We start from the raw sequence: 25,639 nt of genomic DNA, 5'->3' as shown, positions 1-25,639 counted from the left end.
ACATCAGCCAGGAAGCATAGGAACTGAGAAGTGCTCTATGGTCACCACCTGCAGAACCACTCCTTTATTGGGGGTGTCTTGCTAATTGCCTATAATTTCCACCTGTTGTCTATTGTCTGTTGTCTAACACCTAATCGTTTATTATATATTTTTACTGTTTTCTACATTGTAGAATAATGGTGAATACATCAAAACTATGAAATAACACATATAAAATCATGTAGTAACCAAAAAAGTGTTGAACAAATCATTTCATTTTTGAGATTCTTCAAAGTAGCCACCCTTTGCCTTGATGACAGCTTTGCACACTGTTACTCAACTGTAAATCCATAATAAGGTACATTTATGGTTTTAATTTCACAGGAAGTCTGATGAGATTACCATTGATTTTAGAGAAACGTGATTACATTGATTATGAAGGGTATATTTTTTTGTGTGTCACGATGGTGACCAAACTAACTCTGGATGGTAACATCATTCTTCAACCAGGGAGTGGAGACCGATGACTTGGGAGAGGAGACCGATGACCAGGGAGTGGATGGTTCCAACTTTATGGTGGATACTTTATGGTGTAATATGGTTTCCTTTACTTCACAAGGCAGACGGTGACAGTATCAGAGGGTTCTGCCCCCTGAGTGAGGTGTATCTGTTATGTTGTCATGGTAACATAGTAGGACTCAAAGGGGATTTTATAAGGGATGGTGTTGGGCAGGTCACAGGGTCAGAGGTCACAGGGTCAGGGATAGCAGCTGATAACTGATAACAGTATATTCAGTTGATACAGTGAAGCTACTAATAATCACCACTAGATGGAGTCAGAGAGGACATTTTTCATTTCAGTTGATACAGTGAAGCTACTGATAACCACCACTAGATGGAGTCAGAGAGGACATTTTTCTGTATAATTTTTCTGGGCGTGGTGGTGCATGTTTTTGGTTGTTTTTTTTGGGGGGAATTTTCTGCTTCTTTCTAAATGACACATATAAATAATATGTTTAATTCATAATGCATCCTTTTAACCTCTTAAACTGTTGACGAACGTATTTCTTCCTGTGTATTGATTTTCAAATCTCCTGACCCTCATATGATCTGGTCTTGCATCAAATAAACATTTGTTCTGCTTATTTTCCATGCTTAGTATAACAACAGTGTGTGTACACATTACTGTTCCCATAATGTAAAGATGAGAACATTGAAAAGGGGACAAAATGTAAGTTTAAAGCTAAATTCTGCGATTGGTACATCATCATGAGAATTACTTTAAATATGTTTTTTTGTTTTTACAATGGCAGACTGCCTCTTTAATCTCATGAAACTGTCCCAGTATTTTGTTTCTGTACTGTAATGTGTCCTAGAGCAACAGGACTGAAGTCATATGACTGCAGTGCACTTTGGCATTCATTTACAACATTGATTTTGGCATTTGCAAAAATGCGTGACGAGCATCAACTAACACAATTAAAATGAAATTATTCACACGGTCTTTATTTCTCCCTTCAAAAGACACATGAAACCTGAAAACCCTCCTTCACACATGTGCACGTTACACACCATCTGTCAGAATTAAAGCATGTTCATTTTCTATCTTAAAATGCACAAACATTCATCCTTACCTTGTTTTTCACGCTTTTACTTCCTCTAAACCCCTTCAATCTCTACCCATCCCCAACCACACAGACCACGCCCCCTCTTTCACACATACCACAGCCCCTCTTTCACACACCCACCCCTCACCCCTCTTTCACACACCCACCCCTCACCCCTTTTCACACACCCACCCCCTCATTCTCTCATTGGTCTCTCTCCCTCCTTTCCTTTCTCCCCCTCCTTCCCTCTCTCACTCCACCCCTTATGGTGACGAGCCCTGAGATAATGAGTGAGTGTCTGTGTGAAACGGGGTAAGAGAAAGAGACAGAGGAGTAGAAAGAGACAGAGGTGTAGAAAGAGACAGAGGAGTAGAAAGAGACAGAGGAGTAGAAAGAGACAGAGGTGTAGAAAGAGACAGAGGTGTAGAAAGAGACAGAGGAGTAGAAAGAGACAGAGGTGTAGAAAGAGACAGAGGTGTAGAAAGAGACAGAGGAGTAGAAAGAGACAGAGGAGTAGAAAGAGACAGAGGAGTAGAAAGAGACAGAGGTGTAGAAAGAGACAGAGGAGTAGAAAGAGACAGAGGAGTAGAAAGAGACAGAGGAGTAGAAAGAGACAGAGGAGTAGAAAGAGACAGAGGTGTAGAAAGAGACAGAGGTGTAGAAAGAGACAGAGGAGTAGAAAGAGACAGAGGTGTAGAAAGAGACAGAGGAGTAGAAAGAGACAGAGGTGTAGAAAGAGACAGAGGAGTAGAAAGAGACAGAGGAGTAGAAAGAGACAGAGGTGTAGAAAGAGACAGAGGTGTAGAAAGAGACAGAGGTGTAGAAAGAGACAGAGGAGTAGAAAGAGACAGAGGTGTAGAAAGAGACAGAGGAGTAGAAAGAGACAGAGGAGTAGAAAGAGACAGAGGAGTAGAAAGAGACAGAGGAGTAGAAAGAGACAGAGCAGGAACCATAGATGTCTGTGACAGAGCGGGCAGGATCACCATGCACTGAGGAGGGGGACGACTTTAATCAAACCACCTGAATACTGGAATGACTGAAGGAACACAACACTCCTACAACTGAGAATACTACAGTTTACTTGGTGAGTGTAACCAGAGATAACTCATCATCAGTAGCTACATTTACAGAGACTACTCTAGTTATTATTCCAGGTCTCAGTATCAACAGTAGTTAGTATGACTACACTAGTTATTATTCCAGGTCTCAGTATCAACAGTAGTTAGTATGACTACACTAGTTATTATTCCAGGTCTCAGTATCAACAGTAGTTAGTTCCCAGAGAGCAGTATTATGGAGAGCAGTGTTAAGGTGTTGTTAATAAGCAAGTATTAATCTGAATTGTACCACTTTCATTCTACCTATTTAGAACAACATATAAACAATCTGTAGATATAGAAAACACAAATATTTAATATAAATCTGGTAGCATTTCCACCCTGGCCCGTTAGATACCCGGCTGCTCTTCTATGAACTGGTTGATAAACTACTGAATATAACCCTATTGTAATGAGAACCATGATGTTATGTAATAACTATTACATGATGCAATAATATCTGCCATTTAGCAGATGCTTTTATCCAAGGCGTACGTGTGGGTGGCCATGGGAATCAAACTCACAATCCTGCCATTGTAATCTCACTACACCATGTACAGTGCTGTATTCCGTCATCTGAAGTTCATTAGGGATGCCAGGCAGTGTACATTTTGCAGTAGCTTGGTGGTAGTTAAAATAGTAAATTAAAATCTAGTTAGTGTTTTCAGTAGTTAATTGCTTTATGGGTGAAGTAGGCAAGAATTTCCTTTCAGAACTGGAAAATTCTCACTCGAATCATGTTTTTTTTAGTTATTTAGGCTAAATTACATGTTCTGTTAACAGATGATCTCAAAGGGTTCTGTTCTTGCAATTTGTATAGTATGACATTTCAGATTTACATATGATAATCTTTCGCTGAGTATTTTGGATGTAGTGAACTACTTTTTCAGTGAAGTAAACTATACTGAACAAAAAATATAAACGCAACATGTAAAGTGTTGGTCCCGTGTTTCATGCGCTGAATAGAAGATACCAGAAATTTTCCAAATGAACAAAAAAGCTTACGCCCCTGTTAGTGAGCATATCTCTTTTATCAAGATCATCTATCCACCTGACAGATGTAGCATATCAAGAAGCTGATTCAACAGCATGGTCGTTACACAGGTGCAACTTGGGGGGCATTGGTAGCCAGCAGCATACCACCCTGCATCCCACTGCTGGCTTTCCTCTGAATCTAAGTAGGGTTGGTCCTGGTCAGTCCCTGGATGGGAGACCAGATGCTGCTGGAAGTGGTGTTGGTGGGCTGGTAGGAGCCACTCTTTCCTCTGTTCTAAAATTAATATTCCAATGCCCCAGGGCAGTGATTGGGGACATTGCAGGGTGCTGTTTTTTTGAATGGGACTTTAAATGGGTGTCCTGACTCTCTGTGGTCACTAAAGATCCCATGGCACTTATTGTAACAGTAGGGGTATTAACACTGGTGTCCTGGCTAAATTCCCAATGTGGCCCTCACACTGTCACCTTATCACCCCCAGCTTATGACTGGCTCATTCATCCCTCTCCCCTGTAACTATTCCCCAGGTTGTTGCTGTAAATGAGAATGTGTTCTCAGTCAACTTACCTGGTACAATAAGCGATAAAAAGTGGCTTATGGTAGAGAAATGAACATTCAATTCCCTGGCAACAATGTTGTTTTAAAGAATTTGGGAGTACGTCCAACCGACCTCACAACCGCAGACCACGTGTAACCACGCCAGCCTAGGACCTCCACATCCGGCTTTGTCACCTGCTGGATCGTCTGAGACCAGCCACCCGGACAGCTGATGAAACTGAGAAGTATTTCTGTCTGTTATAAAGCCCTTTTGTGGGGAGAAACTCATTATGGTTGGCTGGGTTTGGCTCCCATGCCCAGTCATGAAATCTATAGATTAGGGCCTAATGAATTATTTCAACTGACTGATTTCCTTATATGAACTGCAACTCATTAAAATTGTTAAAATTGTTTCATGTTGCATTTACATTTTTGTTCAGTATATATTATTCTTAAGGGTAGCTTTACCGTAGCTTATCCTCTTCCAGTGTGAAGAAATTTGTAGCTTGGTAAAACTATACTTTCAGAGTAGCTTCTCCAACGCTGCTGCCAGGTTAGGAGAAGTGTGGATGATGGGATGTTGTTCCAGAGTGGTGATGTCATGTTGTTCCAGAGTAGTGATGTGATGTTGTTCCAGAGTGGTGATGTGATGTTGTTCCAGAGTGGTGATGTCATGTTGTTCCAGAGTAGTGATGTCATGTTGTTCCAGAGTGGTGATGTCATGTTGTTCCAGAGTGGTGATGTGATGTTGTTCCAGAGTGGTGATGTGATGTTGTTCCAGAGTGGTGATGTGATGTTGTTCCAGAGTGGTGATGTGATGTTGTTCCAGAGTGGTGATGTCATTTTGTTCCAGAGTGGTGATGTCATTTTGTTCCAGAGTAGTGATGTCACTTTGTTCAGGAGTGGTGATGTCCTCTTGCTCCAGAGTAGTGATGTCACTTTGTTCCATAGTGGTGATGTCATGTTGTTCCAGAGTAGTGATGTCATGTTGTTATTGTTCCAGAGTGGTGATGTCATGTTGTTCCAGAGTAGTGATGTCATGTTGTTATTGTTCCAGAGTGGTGATGGGATGTTGTTCCATAGTGGTGATGTCATGTTGTTCCAGAGTAGTGATGTCATGTTGTTATTGTTCCAGAGTGGTGATGTGATGTTGTTCCAGAGTGGTGATGTCATGTTGTTGTTGTTCCAGAGGGGTGATGTCATGTTGCTGCAGAGTGGGTGGATTTATTTAAGTCAACTAACCAGGATGTCTAGCTGTTCATGTACAGGCATGGCATACTAACATGTATTTAGTCTGGGTACTTTATACCACAATTTGACAGGAGTGTGTGTGTTGGGGGAGGGGGGGGGGGAGGGGTGAGAGAGATGAAAGACTTGTGTGACAGAATTAATATTCATATGTTTTAATCTAAGTGAGATTTTTTTATATATACGCTGCCTTCAATGCTGATTGGCTGACATCTAACCTCTAACCGCGTGCGCACCCCCCCCATCCCATCCCCACCTCACCCCAAATGAACTTGCCATGACACGGTTCTACTGTTGTTATGTTGATTTCATAGTCTGATTTAAACATTAAATGGTATCTTTAAACCACTGGCTTTCACCCCCTGACTTTGGCTTTTGCATGCCTGTGTGTTTTTAACACGCTCTGTCTGTCAGAATTGCACAAGTGCTCAGTCATACCAAGACCTGGTCTGGTACGCAGCTAGGGGATATACTTCAGCAACAAGTTCTGACATGTTGTTGCCACAGGAGGGAAAACCAAATGTTTTGACAGAGATCAGATCATCCACTGATATTCTACTCCTAATGAAGTGCTAGAGAATACATGAGGAGGATATAGAGACAGGAAGTGGCGCTTCAACAGTAGTAAGAGGCTATATATAGTAGAGGGGTGGGATTCATATTCACACACTCCTCATGTTTTCTCTACTTCTACATCATCAGAGTAAACAGAGACCTAACAGCTGGGGAGAGTTAACAGCACATGTTTCATTTGCAGTGGGCATTACTGTAAGTACTCAAAGATGAAATGACTCTACTGTTTGAGATTGTTTGAAATTTTCATCATGTTTTCTCATCAAAGTAGATACAAAACACCCACAGTCAGTGAATGATCTGATCTCTGTCAAAACATACCTTTTTAAGGAGTTTTTTTTAAAATATTTGGTTTTCCCCACTGTGACAACATGTCAAAACATGTCACACACTCCTTCCCTGCTTCCTCGGTAGCCAACAGTAAGAAGTCACGTCATAGCCCGAGAGATACAGAGTAAGAAAAATACTTGAATCACCTTTTACTGTCACACTGCTGTTGATTTCTTTGTCTGAGTAGATCTTTTTCCAGTTTGCATATTTCATGTTTCAGGTTATTACATGATTTACATATTCAGGTTACTTGGTACAGTTGCAGACAGTTAGATGGGTTATGATTTACATATTCAGGTTACTTGGTACAGTTGCAGACAGTTAGATGGGTTATGATTTACATATTCAGGTTACTTGGTACAGTTGCAGACAGTTAGATGGGTTATGATTTACATATTCAGGTTACTTGGTACAGTTGCAGACAGTTAGATGGGTTATGATTTACATATTCAGGTTACTTGGTACAGTTGCAGACAGTTAGATGGGTTATGATTTACATATTCAGGTGACTTGGTACAGTTGCAGACAGTTAGATGGGTCATGATTTACATATTCAGGTTACTTTGTACAGTTGCAGACAGTTAGATGGGTCATGATTTACATATTCAGGTTACTTGGTACAGTTGCAGACAGTTAGATGGGTCATGGACACTCAAGGTCATGGACATTTTTACATTGTACAAAGGCAGTGTTTCTCAATCCTAGTCCCGGGGACCAAAAGGGGTGCGCGCACTTCTGCCTCCATCCCACCACACAGCCAACCTCAATGAAAGGCTTTAGGATTGGTAGAATAGAGAGTGTGAGATGTGTAAATATAATCAATTCGTCTCAAAGTTTATGAGACAAAATCAAATGTTTTCAAGGACAGAATAAAACAAATGTTTTGACAGAGATCAGATCATCCACTGACTATGGGTGTTTTGTATCTACTTTGATGAGAAAACATGATGAAAATTTCAAACAATCTCAAACAGTAGAGTCATTTCATCTTTTGAGGACTGACAGTAATGCCCACAGCAAATGAAACATGTGCTGTTAACTCTCCCCAGCTGTTAGGTCTCTGTTAACTCTCCCCAGCTGTTAGGTCTCTGTTAACTCTCCCCAGCTGTTAGGTCTCTGTTAACTCTCCCCAGCTGTAAGGTCTCTGTTAACTCTCCCCAGCTGTTAGGTCTCTGTTAACTCTCCCCAGCTGTTAGGTCTCTGTTAACTCTCCCCAGCTGTTAGGTCTCTGTTAACTCTCCCCAGCTGTTAGGTCTCTGTTAACTCTCCCCAGCTGTAAGGTCTCTGTTAACTCTCCCCAGCTGTTAGGTCTCTGTTAACTCTCCCCAGCTGTAAGGTCTCTGTTAACTCTCCCCAGCTGTTAGGTCTCTGTTAACTCTCCCCAGCTGTAAGGTCTCTGTTAACTCTCCCCAGCTGTTAGCTCTCTGTTAACTCTCCCCAGCTGTTAGGTCTCTGTTAACTCTCCCCAGTTGTTAGGTCTCTGGGTGCCACTAAAATTCTAAACTACGGAGCATTTAAAAAAAAATAACATCTGTCCAAAAGTATTGTGAGATCATGGATCTTGTTGATTTCCCCTTGGAAATTCAATTATGTGATAGTGTAGAACCACTCCACTCACCACCACCACCACCATCTATCTATCATAGTGTAGAACCACTCCAATCACCACCACCATCTATCATAGTGTAGGACCACTCCAATCACCACCACCATCTATCTATCATAGTGTAGGACCACTCCAATCACCACCACCATCTATCTATCATAGTGTAGGACCACTCCAATCACCACCACCATCTATCTATCATAGTGTAGAACCACTCCAATCACCACCACCATCTATCTATCATAGTGTAGGACCACTCCAATCACCACCACCATCTATCTATCATAGTGTAGGACCACTCCACTGACCACCACCATCTATCTATCATAGTGTAGGACCACTCCAATCACCACCACCACCTATCTATCATAGTGTAGGACCACTCCAATCACCACCACCACCTATCTATCATAGTGTAGGACCACTCCAATCACCACCACCATCTATCATAGTGTAGGACCACTCCAATCACCACCACCATCTATCTATCATAGTGTAGGACCACTCCAATCACCACCACCATCTATCTATCATAGTGTAGGACCACTCCAATCACCACCACCATCTATCTATCATAGTGTAGGACCACTCCACTGACCACCACCATCTATCTATCATAGTGTAGGACCACTCCAATCACCACCACCATCTATCTATCATAGTGTAGGACCACTCCAATCACCACCACCATCTATCTATCATAGTGTAGGACCACTCCAATCACCACCACCATCTATCATAGTGTAGGACCACTCCAATCACCACCACCATCTATCTATCATAGTGTAGGACCACTCCAATCACCACCACCATCTATCATAGTGTAGGACCACTCCAATCACCACCACCATCTATCTATCATAGTGTAGGACCACTCCAATCACCACCACCATCTATCTATCATAGTGTAGGACCACTCCAATCACCACCACCATCTATCTATCATAGTGTAGGACCACTCCAATCACCACCACCATCTATCTATCATAGTGTAGGACCACTCCAATCACCACCACCATCTATCTATCATAGTGTAGGACCACTCCAATCACCACCACCATCTATCTATCATAGTGTAGGACCACTCCAATCACCACCACCATCTATCTATCATAGTGTAGGACCACTCCAATCACCACCACCATCTATCTATCATAGTGTAGGACCACTCCAATCACCACCACCATCTATCTATCATAGTGTAGGACCACTCCAATCACCACCACCATCTATCTATCATAGTGTAGGACCACTCCAATCACCACCACCATCTATCTATCATAGTGTAGGACCACTCCAATCACCACCACCATCTATCTATCATAGTGTAGGACCACTCCAATCACCACCACCATCTATCATAGTGTAGGACCACTCCACTGACCACCACCATCTATCTATCATAGTGTAGGACCACTCCAATCACCACCACCATCTATCTATCATAGTGTAGGACCACTCCAATCACCACCACCATCTATCTATCATAGTGTAGGACCACTCCACTGACCACCACCATCTATCTATCATAGTGTAGGACCACTCCAATCACCACCACCATCTATCTATCATAGTGTAGGACCACTCCAATCACCACCACCATCTATCATAGTGTAGGACCACTCCAATCACCACCACCATCTATCATAGTGTAGGACCACTCCAATCACCACCACCATCTATCATAGTGTAGGACCACTCCAATCACCACCACCATCTATCTATCATAGTGTAGGACCACTCCAATCACCACCACCATCTATCATAGTGTAGAACCACTCCAATCACCACCACCATCTATCTATCATAGTGTAGGACCACTCCAATCACCACCACCATCTATCTATCATAGTGTAGGACCACTCCAATCACCACCACCACCTATCTATCATAGTGTAGAACCACTCCAATCACCACCACCATCTATCTATCATAGTGTAGGACCACTCCAATCACCACCACCATCTATCATAGTGTAGGACCACTCCAATCACCACCACCATCTATCATAGTGTAGGACCACTCCAATCACCACCACCATCTATCTATCATAGTGTAGGACCACTCCAATCACCACCACCACCACCATCTATCTATCCATCTATCTATCATAGTGTAGGACCACTCCAATCACCACCACCATCTATCATAGTGTAGGACCACTCCAATCACCACCACCATCTATCTATCATAGTGTAGGACCACTCCACTGACCACCACCACCGCCATCTATCTATCATAGTGTAGGACCACTGCACTGACCACCACCACCATCTATCTATCATAGTGTAGGACCACTCCACTGACCACCACCACCATCTATCTATCATAGTGTAGGACCACTCCACTGACCACCACCACCATCTATCTATCATAGTGTAGGACCACTCCACTGACCACCACCACCACCATCTATCTATCTATCATAGTGTAGGACCACTCCGCTGACCACCACCACCACCATCTATCTATCATAGTGTAGGACCACTCCGCTGACCACCACCACCATCTATCTATCATAGTGTAGGACCACTCCGCTGACCACCACCACCATCTATCTATCATAGTGTAGGACCACTCCGCTGACCCCCACCACCACCATCTATCTATCATAGTGTAGGACCACTCCGCTGACCACCACCACCATCTATCTATCTATCTATCTATCTATCTATCTATCTATCTATCTATCTATCTATCTATCTATCTATCTATCTATCTATCTATCTATCTATCTATCTATCTATCTATCTATCTATCTATCTATCTATCTATCTATCTATCTATCTATCTATCTATCTATCTATCTATCTATCTATCTATCTATCTATCTATCTATCTATCTATCTATCTATCTATCTATCTATCTATCTATCTATCTATCTATCTATCTATCTATCTATCTATCTATCTATCTATCTATCTATCTATCTATCTATCTATCTATCTATCTATCTATCTATCTATCTATCTATCTATCTATCTATCTATCTATCTATCTATCTATCTATCTATCTATCTATCTATCTATCTATCATAGTGTAGGACCACTCCACTGACCACCACCACCACCATATGTCTATCCATCACAGTCATTCATAGACACAAGCGGGAGAAAGAAAGGAAAAAAAACTTCACAGTGTTACGGTAAGTGTTCCCACACAGCCACATCGCCACGTTACAGTGCTGGTTTACAGAAAGACAGATGGAAGACAGACGACCACCTGTGTTAATTAGCCCTCTAGCTCCAAAACCTGTGTGTAAGCTAACTGGAGAGGAAGTGTAGAGGAAGTGTAGAGGAAGTGTAGTCGGCCGGCTGGAGGCACACAGCTGTATGGATCTGTGCTAACCTGCTACGTTAAGTGTCTCTTCCTTATTTGAAGGATTATTTATTGCTGATATGGAACATGAGTTTCATATGTTTCGAAAACCGTATCGCAACCAATGATTATGGACGTTTCTACAGTTGAAACCGTATCGCAACCAATGACGTTTCTATAGTTAAAACTGTATCGGAACCAATGATTACGGACGTTTCTATAGTTCAAACGGATAAGGAGAGCTCACAGCTGACAACCCTTGGGATAAGGCAGAATGCCTCGTTAGTGCCATGGGTTCTCGAGAGCAAAGTGTGATCATGCTCCTCTCTGTCTTCTTCTCTGACTATGGGTCTGTCTCTGAGCGTGCGGACGTGCAGATGTGCATGACTGTGTCTGTGTCACTGACTCACTAAATTAAATCAACTCACTGGTGCAATTAGGCAACAATGTCTGTCTTCCAATGAATTAAAATGTTACATTCAATTCTGTTCAAAATCCATCAGGACTGAAATTCCAATGATTCCAGCAGCAAATAATTTGTAAAAGTATGGATGTCACCAGTTCTGGTCAGTCAGTATACAGATGTCCAAAATAAATAATCCACATGATGAAACCCCAAAGATATTCCAGTAGGACTAAAGGCGGCCACATACATATATTTGGTTTGCTCCTAGCAGAACTTGGCTAGGCGAAGCGGCTGTCTCATACTCCCTGAAGACCTTCGCTTGTAAAATTTGAAAAAAGCAGCAATATTACTGTTGTTTGTCCCTCTTGAGACACCGTAGCAACAGCATAGCCAGAAATAGCCAGAAACAGCATAGCCAGAAACACTTCCTCAAAATTAATCTAAGCTAAATCAAGAAATCTGTCATTAATTTGGACGTTTTAGCCGAAAAGGTCTTAGTTGCGCAAATTTACATCTACGTAACACTTCATGTTCCCCCACTCCTACTAGGAGTAGTACTTCTGACCAATCACCAATGACTTCAGTTTCCTAACCCTAACCCTAACGAAAAAAATGTATGTGCACAAACAGCCGAAGACCAATACTAATAAAGACATCACAAAATGTTTTCAGAATATACGCGAAAACTTTTTTGGATGTAAAACATACAGTAAGCTTAAGAAACAGCCATCCAAACTTGCAGTAACAGTAACAGGTGTGAGCAATCAGTTGGCACAGTCATTCCCATGAAGGACTACAATACTTGCCATTGTTTAGTACAGTATTCTTCCCAGTAAGGTTTTGCAAGCAGGATAATAAGGGTTCCAAAACACATAAACAGGAAAAGACTTGGACCACCCCACATCAATGATGAAGATCTTAAAGTTGTTAATACTGTAGATGAGTGTAATCACAGTTAATGTCATGAGTCATGAGTACCCTATTTACAAGCCATAAGTGGATTATTTCATTTAATGGAAAAAATATAGGCCCAGTAGTGGATTTCTGCCCACACAGTACTGTATGGTACCTGTCTGTCTGCCTGTACATGGAACAGACTCATGGTTAATGTCACCAGATGTCACAATGACATTACATGTCACTCATCTAATTCTTCCCACCCCTCTCTGTCACTCTCTCTCCCTCACTATTTCTCTCTTTCTGTCACTCTCTCTTTGTCCTTATCTGTGTCTCTCTGTCTCTCTCTCCCCTCTCTCTCCTCCCTCTCTCTCTCTCTCCCCTCCCCTCTCTCTCACTCTCTCCAGAGCCATAATGTCTAACTCCTCCTCCTCTCTGGTCTGCCCTTTCTACAACAGCATATATACAACCCATTCATCCCTCCCTCCCTCTCTCTTTCCCTCCAGAGCCAAGACTTCCAACTCTCCTCCACTTCCTCATCACTCTCCTCCAGGATGTTCAACTCCTCCTCCTCTGCGGTCTGTCCTCTCCTCCAGACCATGCTGGACCACTCTGTAAACAACAACACGGGGGTCAACCTGGTGGTGGTGTGTGTCCACGGGCTGGTCTCCTGTCTGGGTATCCTGGAGAACGCTCTGGTCCTCTGGGTGCTCGGCTTCCGCCTGCGCCGCCGGTAGGTTGGCTGGTGGTGTGTGGTGGGGGGGGGGGGTGCTGTGTGTGTGTGGTGGGGGGGTGCTGTGTGTGTGTGGTGGGGGGGTGCTGTGTGTGTGTGGTGGGGGGTGCTGTGTGTGTGTGGTGGGGGGTGCTGTGTGTGTGTGGTGGGGGGTGCTGTGTGTGTGTGGTGGGGGGTGCTGTGTGTGTGTGGTGGGGGGGTGCTGTGTGTGTGTGGTGGGAGGGGTGCTGTGTGTGTGTGGGGGGGGGTTGCTGTGTGTGTGTGTGGTGGGGTGGTGCTGTATGTGTGTGGTGGGGGGAGTGCTGTGTGTGTGGTGGGGGGAGTGCTGTGTGTGTGTGTGGTGGGGTGTTGCTGTGTGTATGTATGTGGTGGGGGGTTTCTTTGTGTGTGTGGTGGGGGTGGGGGGGTTACTGTGTGTGTGTGCGTGTGTTCACAGCAGGGTTTGGCTCAATTCTAAATGAAGGCAGTCAATTCAGGAAGTGATTTGAATAAATAATGCAGAAATGTAAAAACATCTGAAAGAAATAGCTTCTGCTTTTCAGTTTATTGAGAAGTTACTGAAAATGAATGTAATTATTTTATACTATTGAATTGTAATTTTAGTTTACTTCCTGAATTGGCTGCTTTCAATCCTACCCTGGTTCACAGGTTGTCTCAGTGTAGTGTTTTCTGCGTAGACAGTGTGTGTGGTGTCCGGAGGGACAGGAGTAACATTGGGAATAACGTGAATTCCCTTCTTTTTTCTTCACAGGACCGTGGCCTCTGTCTGGGTTCTCAACCTGGCCCTGTCAGACTTCCTGGCTACGCTGACCCTCCCTCTCTTTACACACTACCTGCACTCCTCTCACAGCTGGGAGCTGGGAGGTATGCCCATAGACCATATATCAGTCGCCGTTAGCGCAGTTGCCAACAACCAGGTGCATCCGGTTTTCCGGGATATAGCTAATTCAACCTAACTTCCTTCTCTGCTCAAATCCAGAGGTTGGAACTCCGCTCAGGCATTTTCTTTTCTAACCGCTGCGTTGGGTAGATGTGAATTCTTCTATGTGACGTCCTAGTAATAGCGGGTCCCAGATAAAATGGCTGACAAATTCTGCCATTCTGATGACTAGGGGCTTTATGACATCAGCCTCTCCATTGTTGTGTCTATAGGTACGCCTACATTGAAATACATTAACAGAAAAACGTAGGAGCTAAACTAGTAAGCCACTGACAGAGTGTGCATTAAATATATATGTATACGGTATGTACAATATATGTATGACATGGGTATTGGTAATGTACACTACATACACAAAAGTATGTGGACACCCTTTCAAATGAGTGTATTTGGCTATTTCAGCCACACCCGTTGCTGACAGGTTTATAAAATCAAGCACACAGCCATGGAATCTCCATAGACATTTGCATTAGAACGGCCTTACTGAAGAGCTCAACGTGGCAATGTCATAGGATGCCACCTTTCCAACAAGTCAGTGTCAAATTTCTGCCCTGCTGGGTTTGGCAGATGCAAGGTGAACACTACCTGCCCCAATGCATTGTGCAAACTGTAAAGTTTGGTGGAGGAGGAATAATGGTCTAGGGCTGTTTTTCATGGTTCGGGCCCCTTAGTTCCAGTGAAGGGAAATTTTAACGCTACAGCATAAAATTACATTCTAGACAATTCTGTGCTTCTGACTTTGTGGAAAAAGTTTGGGGAAGGCCCTTTGCTGTATCAGCATGACAATGCCCCCGTGCGAGTGGAGGATGTTATAGCAGCAAATAGGGAACCAACTCCATATTGATGTCCATGATTTTGGAATGAGATGTTTGATGAGCAGGTGTCCACATACTTTTGGTCATGTAGTGTATAGATAGATATGCTAAATAATAGTGTATGTGTCACATTTTTTATTTAACCTGTATTTAACTAGGCAAGTCAGTTAACAACAAATTCTTATTTACAATGACGGCCTACCCCGACCAAACCCTCACCTAACCCAGACGACGCAGGGCCAATTGTGCGGCGCCCGATGGGACTCCTGATCATGGCCGGTTGTGATACAGCCCGTGATTGAACCCGGGTCTGTAGTGACGCCTTAGACTGCTTCGCCACTCGGCCCCACATGAGATACGCCATTGTTGTTTACTATACAGCAGCACTGTTTTCCCTTCGGGAACAATAAACTTGATCCTATCCTCTAGGTCCGCTGTGTACGGCCCAGTCCTCAGTCTTCTTCCTCAACATGTTTGTGTCAGCCTTCCTCCTGGCGGCCATTTCTCTGGACCGCTGTCTCCTGGTGGCGCGGCCCGTCTGGAGCCAGAACCACCGCTCCATTAGCGCCGCCTGGAAGGTTTTGCTTTCTGTTTTGTTACGTCATTAGTTCTGTTACGTCATTAGTTCTGTTACGTCATTAGTTCTGTTAGGTCAATAGTTCTGTTATCTCATTAGTTCTGTTACGTCATTAGTTCTGTTACGTCATTAGTTCTGTTACATCATTAGTTCTGTTAAGTCATTAGTTCTGTTATGTCATTAGTTCTGTTACGTCATTAGTTTTGTTACGTCATTAGTTCTGTTACGTCATTAGTTCTGTTCCATCATTAGTTCTGTTAAGTCATTAGTTCTGTTATGTCATTAGTTCTGTTACGTCATTAGTTTTGTTACGTCATTAGTTTTGTTACGTCATTAGTTCTGTTACGTCATTAGTTCTGTTAAGTCATTAGTTCTGTTATGTCATTAGTTCTGTTACGTCATTAGTTTTGTTACGTCATTAGTTCTGTTACGTCATTAGTTCTGTTCCATCATTAGTTCTGTTAAGTCATTAGTTTTGTTACGTCATTAGTTTTCTTATGTCATTAGTTCTGTTACATCATTAGTTTTGTTACGTCATTAGTTCTGTTACGTCATTAGTTCTGTTATGTCATTAGTTCTGTTACGTCATTAGTTTTGTTACGTCATTAGTTCTGTTACGTCATTAGTTTTGTTACGTCATTAGTTCTGTTATGTCATTAGTTCTGTTACGTCATTAGTTTTGTTACGTCATTAGTTTTATAACGTCATTAGTTCTGTTACGTCATTAGTTTTGTTACGTCATTAGTTCTGTTACGTCATAAGTTTTGTTACGTCATTAGTTCTATTACGTCATTAGTTTTGTTACGTCATTAGTTCTGTTATGTCATTAGTTCTGTTCCATCATTAGTTCTGTTAAGTCATTAGTTCTGTTACGTCATTAGTTCTGTTATGTCATTAGTTCTGTTACATCATTAGTTTTGTTACGTCATTAGTTCTGTTATGTCATTAGTTCTGTTACGTCATTAGTTTTGTTACGTCATTAGTTCTGTTATGTCATTAGTTCTGTTACGTCATTAGTTCTGTTATGTCATTAGTTTTGTTACGTCATTAGTTCTGTTATGTCATTAGTTCTGTTACATCATTAGTTTTGTAACGTCATTAGTTCTGTTTTCGTACATTGATGATGTAATTATATAATGTATTATGATGACCTGTGAGTGTTTACAGTGTCTCCGTGTTTAATCTGCAATAGGGTGTTGCCCGTAGTGGTAATATTGTAGACACTTTAACAATAGCTATGTCTAAAGTGCATAAAGCAGAAGACAAGTTTCTGCGAGACATCCATGCACTGAACAATAAAGTCATCTTCTAATCTTCTTTCTCTTCTTCCAAGGTGTGTGCTTTGGGCTGGTTGTGGGCGGCGGCCAACACCTTCCCTTACTTCCTGTTCCGGGCGGTGACGGAGAAGACGGACGGAAGGAAGCTCTGCTACCACCATTTTGGATTGTACTCGTCGCCAGGGACACTAGAGAGGGACTGTAGGGTACGGCAGGCGGCGACCGCCGTGTCCAAGACGTTCCTGGCGTTCCTACTCCCCCTAGTGGTGATTGCAGGGAGCTACGCCCTCTTTGGCATCAGCCTGAGCCAGAGGAGGAAGAGGAGGAAGGACAGCAGTAGTAGACTCACCGGGGCATTGACTGTTACCAACGTGGAACGCAGAGAGTCAAAACCCAACACAAACACCAAAAGCTCCACCCCCAACCCAAAAGTCTCCACCCCTACCTCCACCTCCATCAAGTTGTCTTCTAGACGGACCGAGCCCGGCCTATCCCGTGGATTCACCAAAATGGTGACATCAGTCATCGCGACGTTCGCCCTCTGCTGGGCGCCCTATCACGTGTTCTGCCTCATTGAGGTTGCCGCCCAGTACTGGCCGAACAAGGTCGTGTTGGTGGAGGTGGGGTTGCCAATGGCGACAACCTTTGCCTTCCTGAACCCGGTGTTAAACCCAGTGCTGTACGCGTTCAGCTGTCCCAACTTCTGCATCCGGATCAGACAGAGTCTGGGGTCGCTGATGGAAGGACTGGTGGAGGAGGGAGGGATGGGTGGAGCAGGAGGGGGGGGCTGGGGTTGAGTATCAGGAAGGGGAGGAGGAAGGGAAGGGGGAGCATGGGGGGGAACTCATCATCGTCACCAAGCTGTCTGGGGACTCCAGACTCTCTGCATCTGCCTCCATCAACCACAACTTCAAAGCCAGTTGTGGACACCTGGAGCAAGGAGAGGACACTCTGAACTGACTATATACTCTGAATGAGAAAACGTTGTTGACATCAACTGAGACAATAAGAATCACCTCTGTTGTTCTGCTGGCATCCAGGAGTGCTTCCTGTGCTGTATGTTACTACATCCTGTCCTAATGTTTAACTGCTCCTCAATAACTGGCAGTCTTTAACTAGTTGATTCTGTTTAACTTGAATTAGATTTTTTTGTGACCATTTATAGAATATTAATATGATAACAAAATGATCTGGCACTTCACAAAGAGTTAATTCTCTGAAATCATTTTGGTGGATATTGTGTGTGTGTGTGTTCTTGAAAGCAGTTGTCTATCAATAAAGGAATCCATCAGAATTTGATTATCAATCCCTTTTTACATCAGCAGTTTCACTCTCCAGAGCTGTCTGTTTTCTGTATTTATATTGTGTATGATGCTGTTGACTATGTTGACTGCGTGTCTGTACTCTGTCTGTGCGTTGTCTGTTGCTGGCAGCACCTGGTCACTAAGTCACACTCTGGGTTTGTGTTAATGTTCTTGGCAAATAAAGTGACTGTGATGTTATCACACCCAGAGAGCAGTAGATACATACAAGTAGGACCTGTCACATCCCAGACCTCTAGTGCAACAACACTTTCAGTTCAAACAGCTGACCCTTTCATCACATTTCAGCACCATTGGTTTTGATGAATTAAACATATGATCCTCTTTAGCTTCTACCTGTTTCATCCTGCAATTGCTTTCTGCTTAACCTCTAAATGTCTAAGGCATTGGGGGCTCTTTCAGGTAATGTAAAATAATGTAAAAAAGGTTTTGATAAAGTATTGAATTTGGCCTTTACTACTAAAACTAATAGAAACACATTAAATAACACATTCATCATGTCAAAACAGAAGGTTTTAATGTGTCTGTCCTATATCTAGGAGATATAAGAAAGCTCAGGAAATACAGTACCAGCCAAATGTTTGGACACACATACTCATTCCATGGTTTTTCTTTATTTTTACTATGTTCTACATTGTAGAATAATAGTTAAGACATCAAAACTATGAAATAACACACATGTAATCATGGAACCGTGCTTCTACACATGCTTTGCTTGCTGTTTGGGGTTTTAGGCTGGGTTTCTGTACAGCACTTTGAGATATCAGCTGATGTAAGAAGGGATATATAAATACATTTGATTTGAATTTGATTAGTAACCAAAAAAGTGTTAAACAAATCAAAATATATTTTAAATTTGAGATTCTTCAAAGTAGCCACCCTTTGCCTTGATGACAGCTTTAGACATTTGGCAAAGAGTCCGGTTTTTGGGATGTCTTCTAGTCTGATAAACAGCGCTGTAGCTCTGCTATTTTCCACCTCAGATGTGAAAGGCCGGTACAGGATTGAGACGTATTCCAAACCACTGATATGTGTAGTTAAAACTGTCAGATTTTGATGGGGATTTTTGCATTATGTTCAATAGATTCTTCATCAACACTATCGCCTCTCTCTCTCCGCCTCTCTCTCCCCGCCTCTCTCTCTCCGCCTCTCTGTCTCTCTCTGCCTCTCTCTCTCCACCCCTCTCTCCGCCTCTCTCTCCCCGCCTCTCTCTCTCCGCCTCTCTGTCTCTCTCTGCTTCTCTCTCTCCGCCTCTCTCTCCCCGCCTCTCTCTCCGCCTCTCTGTCTCTCTCTGCCTCTCTCTCACCGCCTCTCTCTCTCTCTCTGCCTCTCTCTCTCCGCCTCTCTCTCCGCCTCTCTCTATCCGCCCTCTGTCTCTCTCTGCCTCTCTCTCCCTGCCTCTCTCTCTCCACTACTCTGTCTCTCTCTGCCTCTGTCTCCGCCTCGCTCTCTCCGCCTCTCTGTCTCTCTCTGCCTCTCTCTCTCCGCCTCTCTCTCTCTGCCTCTCTCTCTCTCCACCTCTCTCTTGCGCCCCTCTCGTGCTCTCTTCCTTTCTCTTTCTCTCTGCAAGTAGTGCACCATTGAGGGAATAGGGGCATTTAGGACACAGGCAGACAGATAGTGGAATCTCTAATCCCTGTGGAGGCGAGCCAGGTCAACACAACACAGAACCATGTTCACTCCACTCTGCTTTCACCCAGCATGGACAGATTATCCTCTCTCTCTCAATTCAATTTCAATTCTTTCTTTCTCTCTCTCTATCTCTCTCTCAAATCAATTCAATTCCATGGGCTTTATTGGCATTGGAAAAATGTGTTACAGTTTTTGTCAATTGCTAAAACACAATTTCTGAAACCTTGCTCCATTTCCTGAAAACATTAAACACAAAACCTCATCTTCAAGCACTATTTACATAACCTCTGACTCCTCCTCTCCTCTCCTCTCCTCTCCTCTCCTCTCCTCTCCTCTCCTCTCCTCTCCTCTCCTCTCCTCTCCTCTCCTCTCCTCTCCTCTCCTCTCCTCTCCTCTCCTCTCCTCTCCTCTCCTCTCCTCTCCTCTCCTCTCCTCATCTTCAAGCACTATTTACATAACCTCTGACTCCTCTCGCAAAATGAAACATTCACCTCAAAACAGTTTTACCTGTGTTCAAAATCAAACACTGCTCTCAAATCATAAACAATGTCCATTGTACAGTATACAGCCTACAATGCACTGTACTACAGTATACAATACTAAAAGTGACATTGCCACCTCGTTGACCAGGGACTTCAACAATGGCCCCTGTCCAATCATGTTTCGGCCTCTCCTTCTCCTCTTTGTTAGATTGAAGCCTGCTTCATCGACAAAGATGAACTCATGGGGTCTGTCCAAGGATTCCAAGTCAAATATTGTCTGTGTAGAAATACAATATACTGTATGTAGGATTTTGTAAGTCATGCAGAGACAGTGCTATACTGTAGAGTACAATTAGGCCTACTGTATGCACTTCTGATTCACATACATTGTATGTACTGAAGAGTAATGTCATTCACATAGTATGTGTTAGTACTGTAGACAATCTGGATTACAGTAAATGTTTCTGAATGTACACTTACTTGCACATACTGAGCTCGCAGTTCTTTCACCCTTGGTGAGTTGCGCTCTAAACGTACTCTGTATACTTGTTTCATTCACATCCTGTTACGATGGAGGACACGGTCAATTGTGGAAATGCTCACACTGTCGATTCCCTGGAAGTGTGTGTTGTCTTATATCACTCGTTCTTGGATTTCTCGTATTGCATTATCTTGAAGGACCATGCCAACTATAACGGCCTCTTGCTCCCGAGTGAATATAGCTGTCTTTCCACCTGCATGTGGCAGCCTTGCAATTCTACAAAAAGTAGTTGTGCAGTTACAAAACATATTCATGCAGTACAATACATACAGTGATTAACTTTACAAATGTCTATTGAAACAGCTGCATATAGTGTAGTACAGTACATTTGTAATTACAAAAATACAGTAGTATACTGTACCTGTTCTTTTCTCTGAATGTCCTTACTATGGTGGACACAGAAAATCGGCTCAAATTGGGTTGCACTCTAAGTCCTGCTTCCCTCATTGTCAGTCCATGGACAAGAACATGGTCTATAACTGTTGCTCGAATTTCATCAGAAATTTCCACTCTTTCTCTTCCTCTTCCTCTTCGTCCTCCTCTTGCTCTTTCTTGCCCTCCTCCTCCTCTTCCTCCTCGTCGCCCACCTCGCATACACACTCGTCCTCGTCCTGTCACATTGTTTCTTCTATCCATTCTCAGACTTTCTCCTTCACACCTTTAACAACCTGTTTGCTCTCTGAACTGGCTTATATTGGTTGTGTCGCATCATTTGAAACAGGTTAAATCAATTTTGAGTGGTTGTGTTCAATCAATTACATGTGTTCTCTATTTGTATTTGATTGTTGCCACTTGTGTTTACCAGTATGGATGACATGTGCATTAGAGTGCAGAATGTGTTTTGAGAATGAGAATGTGTTTAGAGTTTTGCTGAAAAGTCTAAGTGAGATCTGCAAATTGTGTTTTACCATGTGAAATGGTTTAAGTTATTGACAACAGACTGCATAATTAGCTAAATGAGTCCAGGCAACTGAGAACTTTGTTCAGCCAATGGGTTTTAGTGTTTTAGCAATTGAGAAAAACTGTAACATTGCCAAAGCAAGTGAGGTAGATAATATACAAAAGTGAAATAAACAATAAAAATGAACAGTAAACATTACACATACAGAAGTTCCAAAAGAATAAAGACATTACAAATATATATACAATGTTGTAACGATGTACAAATGGTTAAAGTACACAAGGGAAAATAAATAAGCATAAATATAAGCATAAATATGGGTTGTATTTACAATGGTGTTTGTTCTTCACTGGTTGCCCTTTTCTTGTGGCAACAGGTCACACATCTTGCTGCTGTGATGGCACACTGTGGTATTTCACCTAGTAGATATGGGAGTTTATCAAAATTGGGTTTGTTTTCGAATTCTTTGTGGATCTGTGTAATCTGAGGGAAATATGTGTCTCTAATATAGTCATACATTGGGCAGGAGGTTAGGAAGTGCAGCTCAGTTTCCACCTCATTTTGTGGGCAGTGTGCACATAGCCTGTCTTCTCTTGAGAGCCATGTCTGCCTACGGCGGCCTTTCTCAATAGCAAGGCTATGCTCACTGAGTCTGTACATAGTCAAAGCTTTCCTTAAGTTTGGGTCCGTCACAGTGGTCAGGTATTCTGCCACTGTGTTCTCTCTGTTTAGGGCCAAATAGCATTCTAGTTTGCTCTGTTTTCTTGTTAATTCTTTCCAATGTGTCAAGTAATTATCTTTTAGTTTTCTCATGATTTGGTTGGGTCAGCCCCAGGACCAGCTTGCTTAGGGGACTCTTCTCCAGGTTCATCTCTCTGTAGGTGATGGCTTTGTTATGGAAGGTTTGGGAATCGCTTCCTTTTAGGGAGTTGTAGAATTTAACAGCTCTTTTCTGGATTTTGATAATTAGTGGGTATCAGCCTAATTCTGATCTGCATGCATTATTTGGTGTTCTACATTGTACACGGAGGATATTTTGCAGAATTCTGCGTGAAGAATCTCAATTTGGTGTTTGTCCCATTTTGTGAAATCTTGGTTGGTGAGCGGACCCCAGACCTCACAACCATAAAGGGCAATGGGTTCTATGACTGATTCAAGTATTTTTAGCCAGATCCTAACTGGTATGTTGAATTTTATGTTCCTTTTGATGGCATAGAATGCCCTTCTTTCCTTGTCTCTCAGATCGTTCACAGCTTTGTGGAAGTTACCTGTGGCACTGATGTTTAGGCCAAGGTATGTATAGTTTTTTGTGTGCTCTAGGGCAACGGTGTCTAGATGGAATTTGTATTTGTGGTCCTGGCGACTGGACCTTTTTTGGAACACCATTATTTTTGTCTTACTGAGATTTACTGTCAGGGCCCAGGTCTGGCAGAATCTGTGCAGAATATCTAGGTGCTGCTGTAGGCCCTCCATGGTTGGTGACAGAAGCACCAGAGCATCAGCAAACAGTAGACATTTGACTTCAGATTCTAGTAGGGTGAGGCCAGGTGCTGCAGACTTTTCTAGTGCCCGTGCCAATTTGTTGATATATATGTTGAAGAGGGTGGGGCTAAAGCTGCATCCCTGTCTCACTCCACGGCCCTGTGGGAAGAAATGTGTGTGTTTTTTGCCTATTTTAACCGCACACTTGTTGTTTGTGTACATGGATTTTATAATGTCGTATGTTTTACCCCCAATACCACTTTCCATCAATTTGTATAGCAGACCCTCATGCCAAATTGAGTCGAAGGCTTTTTTGAAATTAACAAAGCATGAGAAGACTTTACCTTTGTTTTGGTTTGTTTGTTTGTCAATTAGGGTGTGCAGGGTGAATACGTGGTCTGTTGTACGGTAATTTGGTAAAAAGCCAAATTTGACATTTGCTCAGTACTTTGTTTTCACTGAGGAAATGTACGAGTCTGCTGTTAATGATAATGCAGAGGATTTTCCCAAGGTTGCTGTTGACGCATATCCCACAGTAGTTATTGGGGTCAAATGTGTCTCCACTTTTGTGGATTGGGGTGATCAGTCCTTGGTTCCAAATATTGGGGAAATGCCAGAGCTAAGGATGATGTTAAAGAGTTTTAGTAATGCCAATTGGTATTTGTTGTCTGTATATTTGATCATTTCATTAAGGATACCATCAACACCACACGCCTTTTTTGGTTGGAGGGTTTTTATTTGTCCTGTAGCTCATTCAAGGTAATTGGAGAATCCAGTGGGTTCTGGTAGTCTTTAATAGTTGATTCTAAGATGTGTATATGATCATGTATATGTTTTTGCTCTTTGTTCTTTGTTATCGAGCCAAAAAGATTGGAGAAGTGTTTTACCCATACATCTCCATTTTGGATAGATAATACTTTGTGTTGTTGTTTGTTTAGTGTTTTCCAATTTTCCCAGAAGTGGTTAGAGTCTATGGATTCTTCAATTACATTGAGCTGATTTCTGACGTGCTGTTCCTTCTTTTTCTGTAGTGTATTTCTGTATTGTTTTAGTGATTGACCATAGTGAAGGCGTAAACTCAGGTTTTCTGGGTCTCTATGTTTTTGGTTCTCTCTCTCTCTCACTCTCTCTCTCTCTCTCTCTCTCTCTCTCTCTCTCTCTCTCTCTCTCTCTCTCTCTCTCTCTCATGCCCTCTCTCTCTCTCTCTCTCTCTCTCTCTCTCTCTCTCTCTCATGCCCTCTCTCTCTCCCATGCCCTCTCTCTCTCCCTCCCTCTTTCCCTCTCTCCCTCTCCCTCTTTCTTTCTCTCCCTCCCTATCACCCCCTCTTTCTCTCTATTATCCACCACATGCACACCATGATCAATAGTTCAAGGAAAGAAGGAATTTCTAGTCGATATCAGCCGGTGTCAAAAAGGCTGTTTATTTCTGGATTCCAGGAAAGAGCTAGGGATGACAGAGGAGTATGTTATTACGAAGCCAGTCTCTCGTGACAGAGGGAAACATGCAGAGATTATTAAAACAATGGCAGTAAAACTCTTCCAGACCCTGGGGGTTTTCTGTTCCTACGGGTGTGAGGTTGAGGGCAAGAGGTTACTCAAGGGAAACCACTTAGTCAGCTGACTGATGAACGTAGCCTTACTATGTCTAGATCTTAGTAATGGACAAAAAATAAACACTTTCAATGGAGAATCTGCGTTGAACATGCTTTTTAGTCTAGGATTAGGTTTAAATCTGGGAGACCGGCCCTAGGTATCCTAGCCCTTAGTGGTCCACGACTTGATATGAATGTCAATGCATGCATCAACATGAAAACAAGTAAGGCAGTTAGATGTATGTGTCGTCTATAGGACAGACCTCCTCACTAGGATCCAGGCTGAGCTCTGTTCAGACTCCTGAGGCGGTCAGCTCAAGCAGGTCATCAATGTGTCGAGTCAGGACGCCACTAGCGGTTAGAGCGTTAGGACCGTAACCGAAAGGTTGCTTGTTTGAATCCCAGAGCCGGCAAGGTGGAAACATCTGCCATTCTGCCCTTTAGCAAGGCAGTTAACCTCCCCAACAACACCTGCTCCCCGGGCGCTGTTGACGTGGACTTGGATTAAGGGAGCACCAGGCACCTCTCTGATTCAGAGGTTAAATGCAGAAGACAAAACTTCGGTTGAATGCATTCAGTACCGCAACTGAATACATATCTCCTTTTCCATTTCACCTTTTGCTCCACAATCACCCATCAATCCACCACACCTGGGAGCAATCAGCCCATTCGTAAAAAGATCCAGTGCACCAGGCACCTATCTGACCAGGCTGCTGCTGCCCTCTGGTGATGGGATGTGTTATTCCTAACC

The 25,639-nt window shown here is 42.9% G+C and overlaps 2 protein-coding genes across 2 annotated transcripts in view; one reads left to right on the top strand and one right to left on the bottom strand.

Moving 5' to 3' along the window:
- vwa11 (von Willebrand factor A domain containing 11) overlaps window positions 1-1,711 on the bottom strand; it is a 32,219-nt gene extending 30,508 nt beyond the window's left edge. The window contains exon 1 of the mRNA XM_014209910.2: window positions 1,614-1,711. The gene's annotated coding sequence lies outside the window, so the exon portion shown is untranslated. The remainder of the gene's footprint in view (window positions 1-1,613) is intronic.
- Window positions 1,712-2,339: 628 nt separating this feature from the next.
- Window positions 2,340-17,733, top strand: LOC106610527 (prostaglandin D2 receptor 2). The gene is made up of 5 exons (XM_014209912.2): window positions 2,340-2,670; window positions 13,101-13,327; window positions 14,079-14,191; window positions 15,512-15,660; window positions 16,993-17,733. The coding sequence occupies exons 2-5, from the start codon at window positions 13,149-13,151 to the stop codon at window positions 17,731-17,733; spliced, it is 1,182 nt and encodes a 393-aa protein (XP_014065387.2). The 5' UTR covers window positions 2,340-2,670; window positions 13,101-13,148.
- Window positions 17,734-25,639: the final 7,906 nt, after the last annotated feature.

Source organism: Salmo salar, chromosome ssa04 (assembly GCF_905237065.1).
Source record: "Salmo salar chromosome ssa04, Ssal_v3.1, whole genome shotgun sequence".
Taxonomy (NCBI): domain Eukaryota; kingdom Metazoa; phylum Chordata; class Actinopteri; order Salmoniformes; family Salmonidae; genus Salmo; species Salmo salar.
Note: the sequence above shows the minus strand (reverse complement) of the source record. Positions and strands in the feature narration are given on the sequence as shown.